The sequence below is a fragment of the Camponotus floridanus genome, unplaced genomic scaffold (genome assembly GCF_003227725.1).
Source record: "Camponotus floridanus strain SB8 unplaced genomic scaffold, Cflo_v7.5 scaffold54, whole genome shotgun sequence".
Lineage (NCBI taxonomy): Eukaryota > Metazoa > Arthropoda > Insecta > Hymenoptera > Formicidae > Camponotus > Camponotus floridanus.
The window spans coordinates 208,597-229,968 of record NW_020229703.1 but is presented as its reverse complement, the minus strand read 5'-3'; the positions used below and the strand labels follow the sequence as shown (position 1 = coordinate 229,968).

Sequence of the window (21,372 nt, the reverse complement as noted above, 5' to 3'; positions counted from 1 at the left end):
AAAGAGACTTTCTCGAATTATTCGTGACAATACTGAAGAGGCTGACTTCGGAAAAAACTTTCCTATCACGAAATCATACAGCTCCTGTTTTAAATCTTTTAGCTTTTTTACATTCTTCGTAAAAAAGTATGCGTTCATATAAACCGTAGTAGAAAAACATATAAAAGAACCACTAGTATTCTTATAATCAATACCATGACAGACACGACATCATGTTTAAAAATCGTCTTTATATAATTGCCGAGTAAACTATAAACTCTTTTGCTTTCTTTTCCTTTCGAAAGTAATTTAATTTTTTTGTTAAATATTTTTGCCATCTTTTTAGACATAAACTATTATTAAATTCAAAGATAACTGAAGAGAATCGAGTAACTTTCTTCTACATTTTCTCTCATAAGACTCGCCAGTGCATGTTTCCCGAAGATACACAATTTAATATGAGAGAGAGAGAATCTAATTAATAAATTATTTTCTACAAATTTTTTGAAAAAAAAATTGTACATAAGAAATAATTTTCACTTAAATTCTAACATTGCACGCTTCGGGAACGGTACAATTTGAAAACGAGATCTTATACTTTTTATGTGCATATGTTTCATATTGCGTGTTTTGCAAAAAGAAAATCTAGTTCCTCCGCGATTAAACTCTCGTAACAAAAATTAATTTTTTGACCTGATCAATAATAATAACAATGATAATGAGATGACGAAAATAAGTCTCGTAAAAATCTATATAAAGCCTTATAAAGTTTTATAAGTTACGAAACTATATTATAAATTATGAAATTATTTTTTTAGAAACTTCTAAAAGAAAATTTCGGATTATATTATTCACATCGAAAGAGTTTCCAAAATAAGCTTTTTTGCAATTTTATAATCTTTAACGGAAAAAATTATAGAAATAAAAATCGTGAATAATAAAAAGCGGAAGCAAAATCAAATCAAATTTTCAATTCTCAAAAATCAAGAAAATGATTTTATGACGAATAATAATACCATGCCTAGTGATAGATCTGCGCATATTATTTATGAATAACATGACGATATATCAATATGTCTTGCTTCCTTTTCGAATTCGATAGTTATCATTCATAAAAATCTTGGTGTGCTACACCGTCTTTTATATCGAGTTTCATTTAAATATTTCAAATTTGCAACAAACATATCAAGCAAATTATTTCTTTTTTCTTTTTAAAAGAAATTCGAGAAGTACAGTTAATAGTCGAAATTTTATTAATCTGATCGTTGAAAATTCGTGTGATGAAATTTGTGTGTTCAAATAAATTTTCTTCGGAAGATAATGACATCATGCAAAAATTTAACGAATGTCTATCACTTGCAAAAATATATATATTTTTATATCATTGCACACTTATTTATTTATAAAACATAATTTTGACAATTGTTTCAAAAAAGAAATGAAAGTGTGAAAAATATGACAAAGCTTTTTTTCTGTAGCGAAATTTTCATATGCGCTTCTAATATAAGATTGACACGTATCCTTAAAGCTAAACGAATGAATTCGTACATTTTTTTACTGCTAGATTTATTAATGTGATCTAGACGAGTGTACATCTGGACTTCGATAAAGCACTAGTTTAATTGTAAATCAAGCATTTGAGAGGATGTACTTTCTAGATTCTGCATTCGTTAATATAGTTATCAAATCTGCACAGTAAAAATTTATGCCTCGTATAGTCTCTTATCATCGAATATAAATGCATCTCGTTATCAATGTTCAGATTTCATTTTTGCGAAACACAAAGGAATAAAGAAACAGAAAATCGCGGGAGAAGCTCGTAATAGATAACATTCTTGAAAAATTTGATACTTGTATGTAAAATGTCGGAAATTATAGTTTTTTTAATTTAATTGAAAGAATTTAAAATTAACGTGAACATGAGAGGAAACTGAATAGATTCTAATACAAGTTTAATACTTTTATAATTTACTTTTAATACTTTTATAATTTAATGAATCTGTTTCTTTTATTTAGAAATAAAGATATCTACAAAATATTTAATATTGCAGAGTCATAATACAGAGTACAATAAACTAACTTTCTTTGATAAGTAATATAATTTCCTTCAATATTTTCAATTTTCGAAAAAAATTTCAAAAAATAAAATAGTGAATTGTCGGTCTCGTTTTTTTTTGTAAAAAATTCATATTACTCTTTAAATCGTCTTTCGATGTGTATTTTCTTCTTTATGTATTCATTCTTCTTTTTTAAAAAAAAAAGACCTTATATCGATTTAATTGCCGTAGCAAATTTCTCAAAGCGTCCACTATAGGAAGAAACATAAAACAAATTCGCAACAAGAACGAGGCGTTTATTTGATCGAATCATCGTAGTTTCCATTTTCAATTGCAATTTTCCGATCGAAGAGATGCGTGCGCTCAACTAGCGAGCTAAGATAAATCACGATTATTCCAGCTACATTCGATATCGATAAACAGGTACCAAATATGTCTAAGTGGTGTTCAAGTTTGATTTAGTTGGATAATGGTGAGAGAGGTCAGTTTGCGCTCGCATCCCATCTCATAAAAAGAATGTCTCGCCTCTTTCTTTTTATCGTATCTTCTATACGTATCTTGTTAATTATAAATATATAAAAAAGATTAATCGCCACAGCGGAAAAAATTTTACGGATACAACTCCTTTATAATTCTGGAAATTATAGCTGCCTTGAGTCTAATCGTGTCGTACAATTGAACCACACGCGTTTAGATTTTTATAAATATGGAAAAAAAAAGATATTTCTCTCTTATATTATTATATATTGCCCGACAAACTCATTGTATTTCTTTTTGAGTGTAGTAACAGATGTTATACTAGCGATAGAAACAGAAACGACAGCGAAGAATACGATCTTAAAATTGAATTCATTCATAAAAAGTTTTATAGAAAATAATAACTACGAATTTTTCTTTTTGAATTACATTTCCTACAAATAATTTTTAAGAGATATTCGACTATATATTTTCTATAAAACATGTATATTCGAGTAATATATATTAAAATAATATTTAAATATTTTTAATTGTGAAATTTTCAATGTGATTGTAATATTTTTGGAATTATACATGTAAATCTATGCAAAAAGATTTACAAATGCTAAATTCTCAAATTATTCCAGATGATTATTTCAACATTTTACGACAGAATAAAATATTTAAGATCGCGTTCTTCTCAAATATGTCACATCGTGTCGTGAATTTCTCCCGCGTTTCTTTCATATTAACATCCCTTTCTATCGTTTTACCTCTATAAGCTTGTATAAAAACGAACCTTTGCTTTATTTTATTCTCTTTTTATCGTATTCGTATCGAGGACGAGTGAGTGCGTGTATGTGAAACAAACTATATTGGGACAACATATGAATTCTGAATAAATACTTAATATTACAACAAAATCTTAAGTATTCTTCGTAAATGTCACCGCTATATAGTTTGTACGAAAATAAGATACTTTACTTGAAGATTTTTATATGTACAGATATTACAAACAACGTTTCGTAATGCATAGGCAATGCGTCCTGCTACACACCTCTATTATTATACATACTGCAGGAGAGAATCTATACGGGTCCGCCCTCCATCCAACTTGGTTTCGTATCGTTTGCCGAAATTTATGGACCTTTGATATTTGGTACAGCTCCTCGAAGGCGAGTAATTACCGCTTATATCGATAATACTCTGGCCTTACTTTTAAAACTGCCGGATATGCTTAAGGATTAAACGTGTAACTTTCTGTAATCTCTTTTGCGTATCATTTACAATTAGTGCAATCATTTTTTAAACATAAGTATTGTATTACAAGCGTTGAAAGCACAAAATAATTTCTTTTGAAACTTTATGTATTTAACAAACGTTGTAATTAATATGATTAATATTTTATATATCACATCCCCCCCCCCGCCCTTAAACTCTTTCTCTGTTAATTAGATAAATATTAAGATTGAAATATCTCTCAAATCAATTTTATTATAATGAATTTTTGTTTATTCTTTTAAGTAATCTCTTTATTAAATTAATATATTAGACCATACATTTAGTTCTTTATTTTCTTTTTTATTAAATTTATTGTATTTGTCAAATTGTTTTAAAGCAGTAATTTATTTTTCTACCACTTTTTTTACAAAGGTTAAAATATTACTACAGATTTTACTATAAGTAGTATAGTAATTGTCGTGGAAATGTTATTCTGTGCACAGTTGTGTATGTGTACGTACTTAAATTTTAATAAACTTTGAAGCACAAACACAAAATATTTTTTATATTTACCTATAAATCATCGTTAGCATAAATGTATCTAAATTTTAATAATTTAGCATTATCGAAATAAGCAGTGCTTACTTTTTTTTTCAAATTCAGTCTGAAAAGGGAGAAAGAGGAAGCAACGACGAATCAAATTTATATTATTCGAATCTTCATACTGTTTTTTTTTAATGCTTTTCTTTCTCTTTGCGCTAATTTTTTCCTTCATGAAAAGAAAAAGAATTAACAGTTGTATTGAATATCGTCGTTACTATGTGATATTATTTACAGGTGAATTTTGTTCGCAAACATAATTTATTGTACTTGATTTCTCTCAGGAAACTTGTTCACAGCATCTTCTCGGGATCATTCACAATCCCTCGCTTTCGGCGCTATTTTGGAATCGAATGATCACCTATAAGCTCCCTAATCGAAAGCGTGTCGACGGGGAGGAAGCAGAAGCTAATTCTCGAGTGAACCAAGTTCCCGAGCCGGTAGCACGAAATATTTAACGAGCCGATCTCTCGCTAACAACGGCATGGCGGATCGATAAACCTCGGATGCTCGCCGTTTCGGCAACAACACGCTAATCCTACCTCAAAGTTCGATCGCACTTAAAAATTTCTGGCTATCATTCTTATCGAAGACCTCTCTCTCTCTCTCTCTCTCTCTCTCTCTCTCTTTCTCTCTCTCTCTCTCTCGCTCTTTCTTTCTCTCGCGCTCACACGCATTCCCACATCACTATTATAATCTCTATGTAGTTTCTCGACCTGAAACGGTCTCAGTGAATCGTCTTCAAAGTCGTAGCACAACTTTGAGAGGCTGGGGAAGAGAATCGTTTCAGGGGACCAGGGGGGAAAGGAACCGTCGCGCTACAATAGCGTCCAGGTATCGGCCATGCGGAATGTGAGTCATTCCAGCCGGTAGATCGCACACGCACACACTATCACGGATATTTATATGTACACATAGGATAAGATATTCCACTGCACTCACACGAGGAAATCAGGGTCACTGTAGTCCTCGCCGCTATCGCTGGTGTCGGAGATTCTTCTCCTCTTCTTCTTCTTGTGCTTCCTTACCGATTTGTCCGTCTTGTGCGCGCGGTGCTTGCGATGCGACTCCCTCGCATCCGGATGGGCGTGTATCGTCAATTTCGGTACCCGTGGTAGCGTCGTCGTTGGTGTTGCTGCCGCAGCTGGCAGCGAATTTACCGAGTTGTTCGGATGCTCCACCGCAGCCGAGTTCAGATTCAGATTTGATTGCGGTAGTAACTGGAACTGTTGCTGACCGCCCGCGACTGCCAGGGTGGCGTCTCCTACAGCGCCGTCCGCTATCGTTCTATTGCCATCGACTATAGGATGCGGCGGTATCCTCGCCGCTTGTGGATTTTCCGCGTTCTGTTTGTTGCTACCACTGATGTCGGCATCGTTACCACCCTCGTCGTCTGGTTCCTCGGGATCGAACTTGAGCATCAATTGCTTGAAATCTAGATACTCCTTCACGAGCTTCTTCCTGCCATTTGTGTCCAGCTCCTCGTTGGTCACGCCTTCCCGTAGTCTCTGTAGCGTAGCTTTGGGCTCGAAGAGCAGATTATTCTTACGATTAACTGCTTTTTCATAAACCTTGGCCGCTTCCGAAGGCGAATACTGACTGATTTTCGCGTCAGAGAAACCGTAAAGATCCTTGAGGTGTTGCCGAAGTGTCAGTAAAAGTAAGAAGCCTTGACTGGCGGTGATGTATTCCCTGAGCAAGGTGGTGTCATCTGGTAATCTAATCAAAATAGCTTCTTCGTCCTCCTCATCGTCCTCTTCATCCTCTAGAACCGACAACAGCTGATCTGGTTTTGGTTGATTATCTGGCCCCGTTACCGTTGTCTGCATCGATGGCGTCGGCATTGTTTGTCCCGTCATCTGTCCCGACGTCAGTTCGGATTGGCCGCACTGTGATTGCATGTTGTTTTCCTTTGGCAGCAAAGCCTCCTTGAAAGATTGCAACACGTTTGTACCAGACATGGAGATGATAATATCGATGTGATGGATGATGAAGAGCGGCTCGTCCTGCACCTGATATGTAAAATAAGCGAGATTGTCCGCAAGAAACAGCATCTGCGACAGACTAGTCTTTGCAGTCTCGTCGAAGCGCTTGAGAAAAGACAGCACGAACGCTCGCCTCTGTTGTTTCGTGCTGCGCAAAATCGTATAGAGAAAACCGTTGAGCGCGCCCGGGAATTCGCCGTCCTTTGTTCGCATACCTCTCACCGTAATGTCGTTTTGCAAAATTTTCTGCAGTCGATAGCTCAACTTGATGCCAAACTGCGACTTCATATGGATGAAACCCGGGTACTTCTTTTCAATGTCCTGCAGCCATTTGTCCGCGCTATGACTCACCGCCTTCTCGCAATCGGTGCTCATACATATCAGATAAGGTACTATCTGGACGGGATGCACCAAACCTTGCGCTAGAATCAGTTGAATAACCTTTAGAGCTGCGTGTCGTACATTTATATTGATGTGTAGAAAAGACTCGAGAATTTCTTTGATGTAGAGCTGGATCACGGTGCTGGCCATGCCCGACGACACGTCACCCATCTCTTTGAGATTCTCCTGCTTCGACATTTTCGCCCATTCGAGATCTTGTTTGATCATCCTCTTTTCCTCTTCCTGCAGATATATTTCAATGTTGTTAAGCACTTGGATTCTCATATTAACCAGCGCGTGTTCTGATGTGAGTAAATGATGATAGAGCTCTTTTAGCTCCGGTAGCATCATAAACTCGTAATGTCGTATGCAGAGAGAACCAATAGCCGATAGAGTAAAATGTCGGATGTCGTCGTTATCTAGATGAACAAAATAATTGAGCGTCTCGAAAACTTGATCTTTAATATTATCTGCCAGTCCTTCTATCACTTCCGGATCCGTGAAATTAAAATGACGCAACAGTAAACCGACCGTGAAAAGCGCTCGTCGGAAAAATGGCCTGTATTTTAATAACATGGGATTGGTCGGATCTTTTTCGTAGAACGATTTGTAGTCCGTTAAGTGTCCGTAGTATTTCTTGAAGCAATCTCGTATCAGTTTAAAATTTCGTGTGACGTTATTGACTATGGATCCCAAACACGATAGACAACTCGCGACTACTGATCTATCGTGTTGCAAAATCAGCTTCACCGAGTCCTCTTCGAGCTGCGCTAAAAAGGTCTCACTAGGATGTTCCATCAGAGGCACCACTAATTCAAGGGTGTGTGCGACGCTACTGATGATTTGATAATCACCCTGCGTCTGACACTTGAGACTCAAATAAGGCTGTAGGGTGATTGCATGATTGACCAAAAGTCGCGGCCGAATCTTTGCAAATAAGTAAAGCGTTGTCAGGCACGCAACCAATCTTTGCGACGAGCCTTTCTTTCCCAATTTTTCTGAATCTCCCAGGTTTGTCTCTTCCAGCCGCAACACGTTTTCGATTAGGCAATCTACGATTTGCTTGCACGCCGTCAGCAATGTCCGTGGAGGGTCCGCTTGCATCTTCGTGCTGTCGTCCTTGTCCTCCTTCGGTTTAAACAGACTTACCAAAAGTTGCTCGAACCATTCAAGCCCCATATCCTTGCTGGCCGCCACGACATCAGTGATATTCATAACCTTTCTTAGTAGTGATTCTGAATCAAGAGTAGGACGCTCTCTGACCGGAGTAAACCACATATTTTGAAAAACCTCCATGACGAGCTTTCGGATACCTTCTTCGTCGTTGACTCTCCTTATCATTTTCACGCATATCTCTGGAATTTTAGGGAAATCCGGACATTCCATACAGATATCCTTGAGAATCTTGATAACGCGTTTCCGCACGCTGACGCCGGTATCAAGGATTCTAGCTGATAACATATCATAATATTTATCAATCAGTTCAGGTCTACTCAACACAAATTTGCCTACTAAATCTACCGCTGCCTCTCGTACGGACGTCGAGTAATCGAGGAACGAGTGCTTCACGCCTAGCTGCATATCCACCCTCGCCAGCACGCTTGGATCAGCCTCAACAATCATCGTGAGGCATTTCATCGCCTTGGTTCTAATGGCAATTGACGATTCTGTCAACACGTGAAGGATCTGCTTGAGATACTTATCAAAACTCTGCGAAAATGGTCTTTTAGATGCGAGATACTGCGAAATCAATTCCGCGGAATTATAATCGATGTACGTCTGGAGAATATCAGGCTTCGTTCCCGTGCTGTATGGCCTTATTCTACTGATAATATATTTCTTCTTCTCCTCGATGACCCGATAAGCCTCCGAATTCTTTTGTTCATTATTATCGTTCTCGTCCGGATCTTGCTCGTCCAATTCGGATTCGGTGTCTTGGTCGCTGCTGTGATGCCGATTTTTCTTCTTTGAACGTTTTTTGTGCATCTTCTTGCTCGGACTGTTTTTCGACTGACCTACCCGAGATTTTTCCATCGCGCAATCCCGATACCATTGGGCCAGATAAAAGTGTCGCGCGTATCCAAGAGCTGAATCTTTCGTCCCATTAACGGCTAAATAATCCAACAATACCTTCTGCAGAAACACCAGCCTTTCTTCATCTTCGCTCAGTCCTATAATCTCCTTATCCTTTATCTGGTCGTAATCCGAGTCCTTTTGTTGCTCGAGTTTGATGTCCCGTATGATCTGGTCAATGGTTGATAGCTTGCAGTGCGAACTGACTGCATCTTTACGTAATCTGGCCGCTACTACACCGAGATAATCGATGGAGGCTACTCGAAGCGACATGTCAGAACTCTTGTTAGAAAAATGTCCTACCAACAGATTTCCGAGAAGACTGAGCAACAATTCGGCAGCGGGCCACTCAGGTTTATTTACTGTCGCTAATAAGTCTTGTACAAAATTTTCAAATAACGGTCTATAATCGATTTCTTCGCCCTTACTACCGCATTTGTTAAGGAATACCGTTAAAAAATTGCCTGCGATTCTGGTGGCAGTCTCGTATCTGTTGATAATAAAGACATCGGAATCTACGTTACTGAGCTTTTTCTCGTCTTCCTCCTTTGACGATTTGGAATCCGATAGAACTACCACACATTGGATAAGCTGCAAGACCAGCGCGGTCAACATCTGTATATGATCCTCGGAATTGAGTCTGTACGTGCGTAAACTCCTTTTGCTACTAGGTAATCTCGCTATAGATGCCAGGATGTCGTCTAATAATAGTCGCCTGTGTTTCTCGTACTTGGTGAATATTACAGTAACGAGTTTCAACGCGCTCAATTGAAGATCGCTCACCGATTCGACGAAAAACGGAGCGACGCCCAATGATGATGCGTGAAGAACGCTCGTATCTGTTAGAACTTGTATATTCAACAATTCTGCCAGCAAACCTACCAACTCGTGCATCTTGTTGTAAACCTGCAAGATACTTTTTTCACGTACTTCCTTCATATGACCCCGCTTCTTGCGTCCGCTAGAATTAAAATTGTCAGTCTTATTCTTCGTATCTATCTTGTAGACCGGATCGAATGAAGGATAGATTGTGTTCTGCAGTTGAAACTTCATAAAAAGAACTATTCGGTCAATTACATCCTCCAAGTAGACTGTCTTCGGCATATTGCAAGAAGTCATAATATGCAGCGCGATCAATGAAGCGTCTACGGCACGCTGTACTCGTTCCATTGCCAATTGCATCCATAATCGTCCTTCTTCGACATCATCATCTGGATCCACTAGCGGCGATACCCTCGCGCCATCTCGTATATTCTTTTCGAGAATATTCAATAGCCTTACTAATCTGTCTGTAGGTATCGATTCCATAGCACCTAACGTTTTAAGTTTGGCTGCTTCTGTACAGAGATCGTGCAACTGATACTTGGGAATAAGTATCTCAGGAGGTACATCACCGTCGTCTTCAAAGTCGGCGTTTGCTATTTCTTCAGTGTTTTCGAAAATCGTCTCTATGGTAGAGTTAAATCGCTGATAAGTATTGGTCTCCATCAACTCCTCCACGCTCAGTTTGGCTAATACAGGCACTAGCTTTTTCTCGATCTTGCGTATTTTTGGTTTCGTAGGCGTGTAAGGTGCATCTCGTTTATCATCCTCCTCGTCTTCGTCCGTTATCCTTTTTCGCCTGCGATTCTTATCCTCGCTCTTCCGTCTCTCCGCTTTCTCTTTCTCTCGTTGTACTTGCCGCTCTTTCGCGCGAGCTTTAAAATGTTTATTGTTCTTGCCGATTTCCTCCTCACTTTCAGAGTCAGTCTTTGACATGTCATCACGAGAGATGCCCATTTTCGCCGCGCGACTCGGCGATTTTTCCGCAAACGCCGCCAAACTCTTCTGCATGAGTGTTTGATCAGCCAACGATAATCTATTCAACATAACAATAGGCTCTTTTAGCTTTTCCGTTAACGTTCCAGTAAGTTTCATATTCTTTTCGGAATTATTATTCTGTTGATGTTGCACACTGGGCGCCACATTAGTCGCGACCGGATTTAAAGCATTAATCATATCGGTGGCATGTACATTCGGATAAGATGTGGTCTGAGGAGTCGGTAATAAATGTTGCACCGCATGATCCATGCCTTGTTTTACGTCAATGTTCTCGATTGGCAGGTCAATATCGGGAAGAGCGCTCGTCGGATCCAAAAGAAATTGCTGATTTTCCTGCACCGCGCTATCAATGTCCAAAGATTGACTGCTGCCTAAAGCATGATGAACTTGCTGATTCATCATAGGATCGTAAAGATTCTGTTGCATACCCATTGTTGGATGCTGTTGTTGCAGAGGCATAGTGGTGCGCATAGGAGATGTCATGTGCATGTTATGTTGCGGCGTCATACCAGCCATGTTGTGGTGTTGAGGTGTCACATTGCCGAGAGACAGTGGTGCATTGGGGGAACTCATGTGAGCTGGCGAGTACATGTTCGGTTGAAGAGCTACATTCGACAAAGGATTTATACAGTTCGTGTCTTCTTGCATATGCTGAGGCGTTGTCAACGTTCTCGTTTGTTCGGTCATAACATTACCTCTGGGCGACGGGGAAGGCACAGCAAAAGGAGACATCTGCGAGATGTCAGCGTGATTCTGCGGAGTGATCGGCATTCGCGGATGTTGCGCGTGAGCGATACCGCTGGCTACCGGCGGCGGGAGCACGGATCTAGCCGCCGCAGGATGAGCTGGACTACCTTGAGGCGTTTGCCTAGAGCCTGAGGAGCTCGAGTAGGACGGCGAGAAACGACCATAACTTGCCGGCGATTGATTCGCGTGTAACATTGGCGCACCCTGCGCCCAGTTTCTCGGTGAATTGTGTTGAGGTCCCCTGAATACATGAGGATTTATCTGTAAGATTGCCTTGAGTAATTCAGGCGTGTTTTGCTCATTTTCTAACGACTGTTCGGTATTCGCATAATTATCTTTGAGTTCAATGTGATCCGATGAAGTCTGTGACAGAGACATTATCAACTGCGGCACAAGATTTTCATCGCGAACGCTTAGCAATATCTGCGCTTCCTCTGCCACTCGTGGATGAAACAGCAACGACTTATTAGTCAGGGTCTGTGGCAGCGGAGTCGGTAGGGGCATTTCAGGTAACAAGTCAGTGAGACTCGCAATACCGGCGAGGGTAGTTATTGGCACACTTGGTACAACCCCATTCATTTTGAGTTTGATTCGTTCTGGCATTACAGCCTAGACAAAAGAAAGAGAATTAAAATCAATTCCAACATTCTTAAACTGCGCAAAGTTCGTGGGACAATACAATATATTAAGCATGACGCAAGCATGCTACGAATACTTGTTCATAATGTACAGTAAATATAAATCAATGAAACATGTGTAAGTGCACTGTCCCCACAAACGACTAAATAAGTCATTGTTAAAATTTTTTCACTATGCGTTTCAAGACATACTAACACAAATATTTCACCGTTGAACAGAATAGTCTCTAATCCTCTTTGAAGCACACTAAGGCAAATATTGGGAACTTCACAGAATCTTGCTTAAGTTCCCATGTTGAAAACAAAAGTTTCAACCAAATTTTGATGAAGCACGTGGGTCCTCCAATAAACGATCCATGTTTAGTACTTTGTTGTCCTGCAACAAAAATTTTCCTCATGTAATATGTCACTTGTCAAATATATTTTTATCATTATTTTACACTTTAAACATATATATATTATTGAAAAAATTAAAAAATCTGAAAAAGTCAAAGTTAAGAAATATTAATATATATAAATAAAAATAAATATAAATAAAAATTAAATTATACATCATATGAAACAGTAATATATGTCAAATAAAAACAAACTGCAATTATAACCTAAAAATATTATAATTTGATGCTTGTAATTTATATTGATAGAATCGAATATATTATTCAAACTTAGATGTATAAATATTGAATTATATTTGAAAAGATATTTTAAATTTAATTAAAATTTTTATATCTTACAAGAATCAAAATTATATTTATGTTGTATCTTCTTTTTGTTTAAACAAAATTTTTCTGAAATTACACACAATACAAAAATAAATATTTTGCATTTGATTATAAAATATTTATACAGAATTCATACAGTTCACATAACATTCACATCCACACAACTGATATTTTCTGAATCGTAGCTTTAATACATTCAAAACGCAAACTGAAAGATTGCTTTAAAGAGAAATAAATTTCATTAAAGAAAAAAAAAATCTACATGTTTGCAAATCAAATAATCATTTTTTGCACAGAAACATAGCTGCTCATCAGTTACTACAACCCGCATCACCCAGCTAGAAGTCTCAGCAGCACACAGCAAAACACTGGAGACAAAACCACACAACATTCAACGCTAAAAGACCAACTCTCCGCTGCTTCCAGTCTTCTTCCCAATCTCAACATCATCATTGTACAATCAGAAGCACATCATTTTACCTTCTCCGGATGAACGTCGACCATCCAACATCATACGTCGCGCGAGACCATATCCTTGGAACGACCGGGTGCAGTTGCAACAACACAGGGGGGCAGGGGGGAGGTGGGGAGCAGAGAAGGAATCCTCCCGTCGACGACGAGGACGTCGGACTCTATCGAGCACTCATGTAAATTCCTCGGGAAAGCTCGCACGCTATAAATCACCGGCGCAGTTGGAGGTAGCTCGGCCACGGCGCGGCTACGGCGCGACAGCTCCGTGTCACCCGGACTATTTACGTCGCCGATCGCTCCGTCCGCTGTCCGCGGCTGGCGGTTTTGGCGGGAGGCCGGGCGCAGTTTCGCGTGTCTCGCGGCCGCCGGCGGGATCCTCGGGCACGTCGTGGCGATCGGCGAGACGAGATTCGCCCGTCGCGGGACTCACCGCTGCTCGCACCGTCGCCCGGGCGATGCTCGCTCAATTGTCATCCGCTGGGGCCTGCCACAGTTGGCCTACTTGGTTGGACGCGTTTCCACGTCGGTCACGGCGGCTCGCGGCCACGACTCGCGTACACGACACTGCCCTCACACGCGTTTCGCGCGGCGTCGCGCAAACATCGCCGCCTCGCAGCCGCTGCGTCGTCCCGTAATCCGTATTTATACTGGGAATGCGAAGAAAACAGACACAAAGGCGTCCATTTTGCTCAGCAGCGAGTTAACGGAAGTGGCGTAGTGGGATATCGCTCCGGCCAGACGCAGGTATTACCGGCGGGGCGCTACGCGGCGTCGCGCGATGCGCGATCAGCGCCGAGCCTACGGCCGCGTTTGCATGAGAGCGACCGCGCGGATTCGGTCCCTCCATTGGATCGGCATTCCGCGCTTTCGAGTTTCGTTTTTTCCATTGTAAAGTAACTCGATACACATCATCTGAATGTGCAATAAAAAAAAGGAATAATTCTTTAATGTTAAAATTCTTTAAATTTGTAATTATATTATAATTAGAGACTTGGCTCAAATAATCAAAAAACGAAAAAGAAAATGGCATAAGAGCCGATGCGCGGTAGTTGGAGCGCAGAGAAGCAACATTTCTTTCTTCAAAATTACTAAAATTTTTCTTTCTAAAATTACATCATCGTAGAAATTAAAATTCTTTAATAACACACTGGTACAAACAGCACATTTCCATGATGATGACGTAACAGCCAATAAGAACGCTGGACACGAGTACATATTCGTCCACTCGACCAATGAACGTTTGACAGTTCGCTTCTTTGACGTTTCGGAAAAATATATCTCGCGCAAATCACCGGATAAAATCGAGAAATTATTTTTGCGAATCTGGGCGATCGAAAATCTTACGAATAAAATCTCATCGATCCGGATTTTCGCTCATCGTATGCAGATACTCATCGATTTCTGACGTATCGACGTACAATTCCCTAAACGGTTTACGAAGTTTCGCCGCGAGGTGGCAGGCCGCGCGGCCTCGTCATCGGTCTCGCGGCGCTCCCGTAGGGCCCGTGTGCGAAAATAAAAGCCCGGAGCCGAGTCGAAACTCCAAAATGGCGCGCCTGCTGAGTGTAAACACCCAGTTTTGATGTCGGTGCGGAGTGTGGAAACCGCCGTACGCTCGCAACAATATCCGCTTGCGCCCCGCGCGCCCCGTTTTTCCGTCGCATCGTGGCAACAGGAAATTCCGGCTGAATGTTCACGGTATCCACGATCGCCCATTCGATTCCAGGTAAAGCAAACTGCTCGTCGCGTTTGTTGCCGTCGCTTTAACGTCGCTCCGTTGCTGTCGCTTTTCCGGCCGCGCGAGCCGAATCGCGTGATCGAAACTTGGCCACTTTTCCCGAGGAAAACTCGCATTTCTCGACAACTCGTTTTCCTACAAGTTTCCCACGCACTCCCGTGCGTATCACGCACGTACGATTCGGATGAGACTATTAATGATCTAGAATCTAGGTGAATTATCGTGCACTTTACCCAGCACACGAGTTAGAATGAGGTGTATAAACTTCTTTTTTCGACGGATCGAAATATTGATCTTTTGGCTATTTTTGAATCGCGACACGATTAAATTGAGTAGGAACTTAGTTACTGTGGTTAGCATGGGTTAGTGGGAAAAGTTTGTTGCAGCGATGGTTAATAAACTGTTGTGAGTGAGCAGACTACTTTTTAAATTCACAATTATAATTTTAATATAGATGAAAGTAAGAAAAGAGAAAGAGAAAGATTGTACTTATCATTTTTAACATCCCTCAAAAGTAATCAATATTGATCTAATTTGTTTTAGTTGTATCAGTAATCATGATTATCTATCTACAGGGTTACTATAGATATTAATATTAATGGTATATATTAATAAAATATATAAATTTTTAAATAACAAATTATATAAGAAAGACACATTAGTCAAAAAATTACAGATACATTTTATCGATTAAAGAAATTTAATTGAAACAAAAAGATCTTGAGCTTTTTATAAATTCTATTAATCATTGGTTCATATCTCAATTTTAGGCCTTATGTAATTCTTATCTTATATAATTAAATTAAGTCTTAGGAGAGAAAATTAATTATTATATACAATGTTCATGTAAATCTTTTTCTGTACAGGGAGTGACCCAAGCAAAATGGCACAGAAGCGTAGTGCTGCCCACATAGGGTAAGTTATCAAAGAATATATGCTTAATTTTTGCATCGAAATAATTTCTATATCAAGCATAATTCATGTATATTTAGACCATATATTTCAATATATCAAGTTTTAATGTCCCATATGCAAATTGAAAATTTTGATATTCTCACCAAATAATATAGTTTTATGAATAAAAATTTGATGATATATGGGACATTAAAAAAATTTAGGAAATTTTTTTCTACACTTGAGAAAATTGACGATAATATAATTATTTATCATCTATAATTATTATTCATTTATATAAATAACAAAAATAATATTAATATATAATTAAATATATATTAATATTAAATGCATATTAATTATATATTAATATTAAATATACATGTATTAAAGATGAAAATATTCATATAAATTTTCTATGTTAAATGTATAGCGTTATATATGTGCGATACACATATTGTATTCATAAATATCGAGTCTCCCGATATGAAAGAGAGCGCGAGAAAGATCGCCCGGGAAGGCATTTGGCGACGAAAATAGCCTGCTTTGGTGTTAACGATCGAGGTGAAATTTCGTCGTGCGGTTGACATGCACGGCGAACTTGGTGTCGCGCTTGATTGACGCAGTTCCGAGAAATGATGCAGCGCCGGGATCAGTTACGGCGTTCGCCGCACACATATATATGCGCGCACACACACACACACACACATATATATAACACGGTAGGCAATTCTCCCCCGGCTTACAATACCCGGTGTTGCTCGGCTAATATAACCGCTCGAGAGCGTAGCCGGGTTGCGACATCGCTCAAGAAAACGTTTCGTTATCGCGTAAGCGCCGCGCGCGCGTTACTTTTACTCGGCGCGCACACACACGAGTCTGTCTCTTTCGCGAAAATGCTTCTCGGTCGCGCAGCTTCGGCACGCGAAGCGGCCGCAAATGTCAACCGCGCGCACATTGTGTTAACACACTCCCGCACACGAGCGCGACCCCCCCTGTAGCGTGAAAATTCCCGATTCATCGGGTCCGGCCGGGATGATTTTTTTCAGCGATAAGCACGTGTATCCGCTCCATTATCACTTACACACGCATTTATTCCTTAATATTGTAATTAATTCCTATTAATTTCTTGCATTCTTTTATTTTTTCTTCATTTTATCGCATCGCATGTAATCGCGTAAACTTTTCGAGAGTTTATAAATATATGAGGAATTTAGAAAGAATTAAAAAATAATATATTATTGAAAGTGTTAAAAAAAATTAAAAGAAAAAATAAATATATATTGGACACTTGTAACTGTTTTTTCTTGCATCGAATTTAGAGCGCAATCGCTTGGAATATTAAGAAGTTTTGGTCCTCCAATTTTCTTTTGTTTCCCCCCATCGTAAAGAGAGCGACGCGATACATTCGAATAAAAAATTATGCTCATACATAACTTTAAATGTAACGTATGTTAAAATATTTTATATAAACGAATATGGAAGAAATTAGGAAATTATTTATCCGGATTAGGAAAAAAATTCGGCCTTTTAAAAGAGAAGGATTAGGGCTGGAAAACAAAATTTTCTCGTGGTCAAAAAGAAAAAGATCCGACCTTTTAAAAAAGAAGAATTAAGGCTGGAAAACAAAATTTTCTCGTGGTTAAAAAGAAAAAACCCAACTTTTTAAAGAAGAAGGATTAAGACTGGAAAACAAAATTTTCTCGTGGTTAAAAAAAAATGCGACTTTTTAAAGAAGAAGAATTAAGGCTGGGAAACAAAATTTTCTCGTGGTCAAAAAGAAAGGTCCCCTAAAAACCGAGGGGTTCTCCGTCCCCGATCTTTGTCGCGAGCGGTGCGATGCGATGCAATGCAATGCAATGCAATGCAATGCATCCCGGTTAAAAGTCGTGCTTCGCAACGGTGGCTGTCCCGGGCTCTCTGGTGGGAGAAGTGATAGTCCTCACCGGGGTATACCGCAGCAGCACATTATGCGGCTATGGTGGAATCAGTCACTGGCGAGTTGTGGGTGGTGGCTAGTCGGCGACCCATCCGTCCGTCTGTCCGTCCATCCCGTCCGTCCGCACGTTAATACGTACGTCCGTGAAACGTGCTTCCGCGTCAGTCCGCGTCGCCAGCGTCGACAATCCTCATCGATTGCGATCGAGGCCGCGTCGGGACCGATCGCGCGTCATTATTATATCTGCGAGTACGTCGCGACGAAAGTTTTCGCGCCGAAAATCGGACGCCCCGATGCACGTGTCATCGAGTGACCCTCGTTCTCAGTGAATTAAATATTGATGATTTTTGAGGATGAAAATCCAGAGAGAATTTTAATAAATATAGCTAAAGAGAGAGAGAGAGAGAGAAAAAAATTTCCAAGATCCAATGCACGAGCAAATGTCGATTATTTTGGTTCAGGAATTGAATCCATGGAACTTATCGTGTTAAAAAAGATACAAAAATTGATAGAAAATTATCGAGTGAATTTTATATGATTTTTAGAAGAGAGAACTGTAAAACTGTGAGCGTACATATGATATATATACACCATCATAGATAGGGGATTTTCGTAACTTTTCTGAGGAAAAATTAATTTTCCTGGATTTCCGTGGATTTTTTGTCATCGAACACTGAACTTTGCACAAGACACGTGTTCCTAGTGTGATTTTATTATGATTCGATAAATCTTCACCGTTGCGAGGATTTTCAGAGGGGAAGACTCCTTCTTCGCGGTAATATCGCGCTGGAGAATATTGTGGCGCGGTTTTGCACGCGGGACCTCGACGTATCCGTGATTTGCGTGCGTTTCTCGTTACGCGAGCTCAGCCGAGTTGATTTAGAACGAACGACGAGTTCATTTCACGGTGGAAGAAACGTAACTTTGCGAACTTTCGACGTCGACTGCGTAAACTAGACGTTCCCAAGACGAATAATCATCGTTATCGTGCATCATGTGATCTTCAGTGTGGCAAAGATTCGCGCGATTATTCCCACAATCGTCTAAAATTTTTTTGTAAATGCGCAGAATGATAATTTTAGGGAAAATGAGACAGATAAGTAAAATATTTCCTACAAAATTACAGGACTCGAAGGCCTATCTTCGATTACGCAAAACATTATTTCGCAGTCGTATCGTTTGAAAATAGGGTAATTCGCTTCGCTTAATGTGCCGTGCGCTCGATCAAGCGACTTTGAGCCGAGTTTTTCAGGATATAAGTGATCGCGACGCTTCAGCGATGGCCATTGCTTTGACGAGACGAAGCGAAGAAGAGATTAGCTCGATTTTCCTGTTGATTATGCGCGACAGTGCGACAAAAGGAGCGTGCAAAATTCGGCGTGATTGCGACGGCCCGACAAGGATCTCGTGACATTTTCGCAGAGACTCGTAACCCCCCCGGACTCTCTCCCGAGATTGATACCGAGGATATCTGAAGGAATTAAGAGGGAAAAAAGAACGAACAATTTGTTAATAAGAACGTAAGCATGCTCTTGGGAAACGAATAGTTCGCCTCGTGAAAGTGGCCGATCTAACGCTTTCCAAAATCGGAGGCGCACTTCCGTAACACATTTTGCTCCTCCGTGCTTTCTTTCTTGGTCGATTAATCGTGCCATCGGTGACTAAGCAGAACACGACAGAAAAGTGACTCTTTCCATAAGTCAAGTGGAGGTAAAATTTGATTTTATGTCGCAAGAAGAGGGATATGTATATCGGGAACCTCGAGATAAAGACAATTCCGGGAAATATAGGGCAATACCAGATAAGGTTTTCGCTTATCTGTTTTCGTTGAGAGACAGCTTGATATAATTTTCGAAACAGGCTTACGCAGTGCGAGTGATTAAATTCTAGTAGAAAATTCCACTCATACGCAAGTACAAAAAATTATACGTGATCGATACGATAGAAACGCATTTCTCGCATCAATTTTCACGTTGATATAAACGATTCTCCAAGAGCGTAAATAAATAAGCGGATAACTGTTGATTGAAATATAAATTATTAAAATATATTTCGCTCTCTTTTTTTGAGATTGGTGAAGTACACGAACGTACGTGAGCAGAATTCAGATACAAAAAGGCCTTCGAAACTCTGAAGAATCTCTAAGTAACTGAAGAGGGAAACGCGAAGTATAAAACCGCTTCGTAGACCGCTTGATAGATCTACATCTTGCTCCAGGTAACGAGATGACAAGATAATTCGGTGGAAGACAACGGTGGAACATATAGTCGAAGTTTCTATATCGAGGATCTTGAGCTCACACGTCCGAGTTATTAAACCATCAAGACATTTTTTTCCATCTCCCCGGAAACCAAAGTACAAAATGATGGGTTGCGATAAAGGGATGCGGATGAGAATCGTGTTTTATCGTAAACCTTTTCATGCGACCAGGATTAGAAGAGATCGACGCGTGCTCTTATTAGCTCGTGTTTTGCTAGTTCGAGGACTCTATTAGTGAAGGTAGAATTGAAGATACACATGTTTCTTATCGACAAAGAAAAGCAAAACTTATTGTAACAAAGTTTGAAACGGATTAACGGAGAGTGTCATTTAAAGTACAAAATTCTATGCTTAACTTTGACATCATAAAACGAGATATTTTCAAAGCAAACGAATTAACTTGACAATGGACTCAAACGTACAAGTTATTCTATGAAGAAAAATACACAAGAGCGCATCAGCGGATTATCTCGGGGTTCTTAACAAGACGACGTGTTGACGTATTGATAATTTAAGAGATCTTGATAACGATATACAAGAGTGTACAGCGATATCAACGAGTAATCTCGGAACAACAATGACAAGTTAGCTCTTCTGTGACTTCCCGAAAAGAGTGCGATACGCGTTAATTATCAATACAATCGAGTGCTTTGAACCTGAATACAAATACATACATACGTACATATATACATACACACCGTCAAAATAGAGTATCCCGGTAGCAGCGGCATGTACGGGGGCGGGTCGGCGGGAAGCGCGGGCTACGGGGTCGGTCTGGGCCCGGGACCGGGCCCCTCGCACTACGCGACTCCCTCGGCTACCGTGGGCTATCAATTGGGCCCGCCACCTCCGCCACCGCCACCCCCGTCCGCCTGCCCCGCCGCCGGAAGTCAACTTCTGTCTTACGGCTCCGACTTATCGCCTCATCACATCCAACAGGCCCACACCGAGACCCAGCAATCGAAAAGACGGAGGTAAAAAAGCTACTCCGTTACTCTCTCTCTTTTTCTCGCATTTCGATATGCGAGTATTTTTATAAATGTTAATTATATTTTTATAAACGTTATAAATATTTAATGGCGAATATTTTTTTAAACGTTTGCACACTTGTCCGATTGATTAATTATGCGGTAGAGAATTCGACGGATTATTATTTTCACTATTCGTGTACTTTTTACTCTACACATTTCAACAATAAATATAAAAATACTTTTCATGACGCTGCTATCAAGTTGATAATTTTTAATGTCCGTTTCTATGGCACTTTGATTGCGATGAAATTTTCCGCCTAATCGCGAATATAAATTCTAAAGCGTATAAATTCTCTGCTGTCTTAATCACGCGTCTTCAATTAGCGCTCGTTACATTGCAATTCATTAGTCGACGAGTCA

General features: G+C 39.7%; 2 protein-coding genes across 6 annotated transcripts in view; one reads left to right on the top strand and one right to left on the bottom strand.

The window, feature by feature from the left end:
* Window positions 1–4,157: 4,157 nt before the first annotated feature.
* Window positions 4,158–13,874, bottom strand: LOC105257388 (nipped-B-like protein B). The gene is made up of 3 exons (XM_011267972.3): window positions 13,161–13,874; window positions 12,155–12,334; window positions 4,158–11,929 (listed from the first exon to the last, which is right to left on the bottom strand). Exon 3 carries the CDS (start codon window positions 11,921–11,923, stop codon window positions 5,252–5,254), a length of 6,672 nt encoding a protein of 2,223 aa, XP_011266274.1. The 5' UTR covers window positions 11,924–11,929; window positions 12,155–12,334; window positions 13,161–13,874; the 3' UTR covers window positions 4,158–5,251.
* Window positions 13,875–14,666: 792 nt separating this feature from the next.
* Window positions 14,667–21,372, top strand: part of LOC105257389 (aryl hydrocarbon receptor nuclear translocator homolog) — a 35,215-nt gene continuing 28,509 nt past the window's right edge. For 2 of the 5 annotated variants that reach the window (XM_011267977.3, XM_011267976.3), the window contains exon 1: window positions 18,120–20,955. In XM_011267977.3, coding sequence (XP_011266279.1) covers window positions 20,711–20,955 — 245 coding nt within the window. In that variant the 5' untranslated portion in view covers window positions 18,120–20,710. Of the gene's footprint in view, window positions 14,878–15,755; window positions 15,805–18,117; window positions 20,956–21,372 lie in introns of those variants that run through there. The other 3 variants (XM_011267978.3, XM_011267975.3, XM_011267974.3) reach the window with 3 other exon arrangements.

What these genes read in the sequence shown, in the direction of transcription:
- LOC105257388 (XM_011267972.3), bottom strand. Translation starts at nt 11,923, where the DNA reads ATGCCAGAACGAATCAAACTCAAAATGAATGGGGTTGTACCAAGTGTG.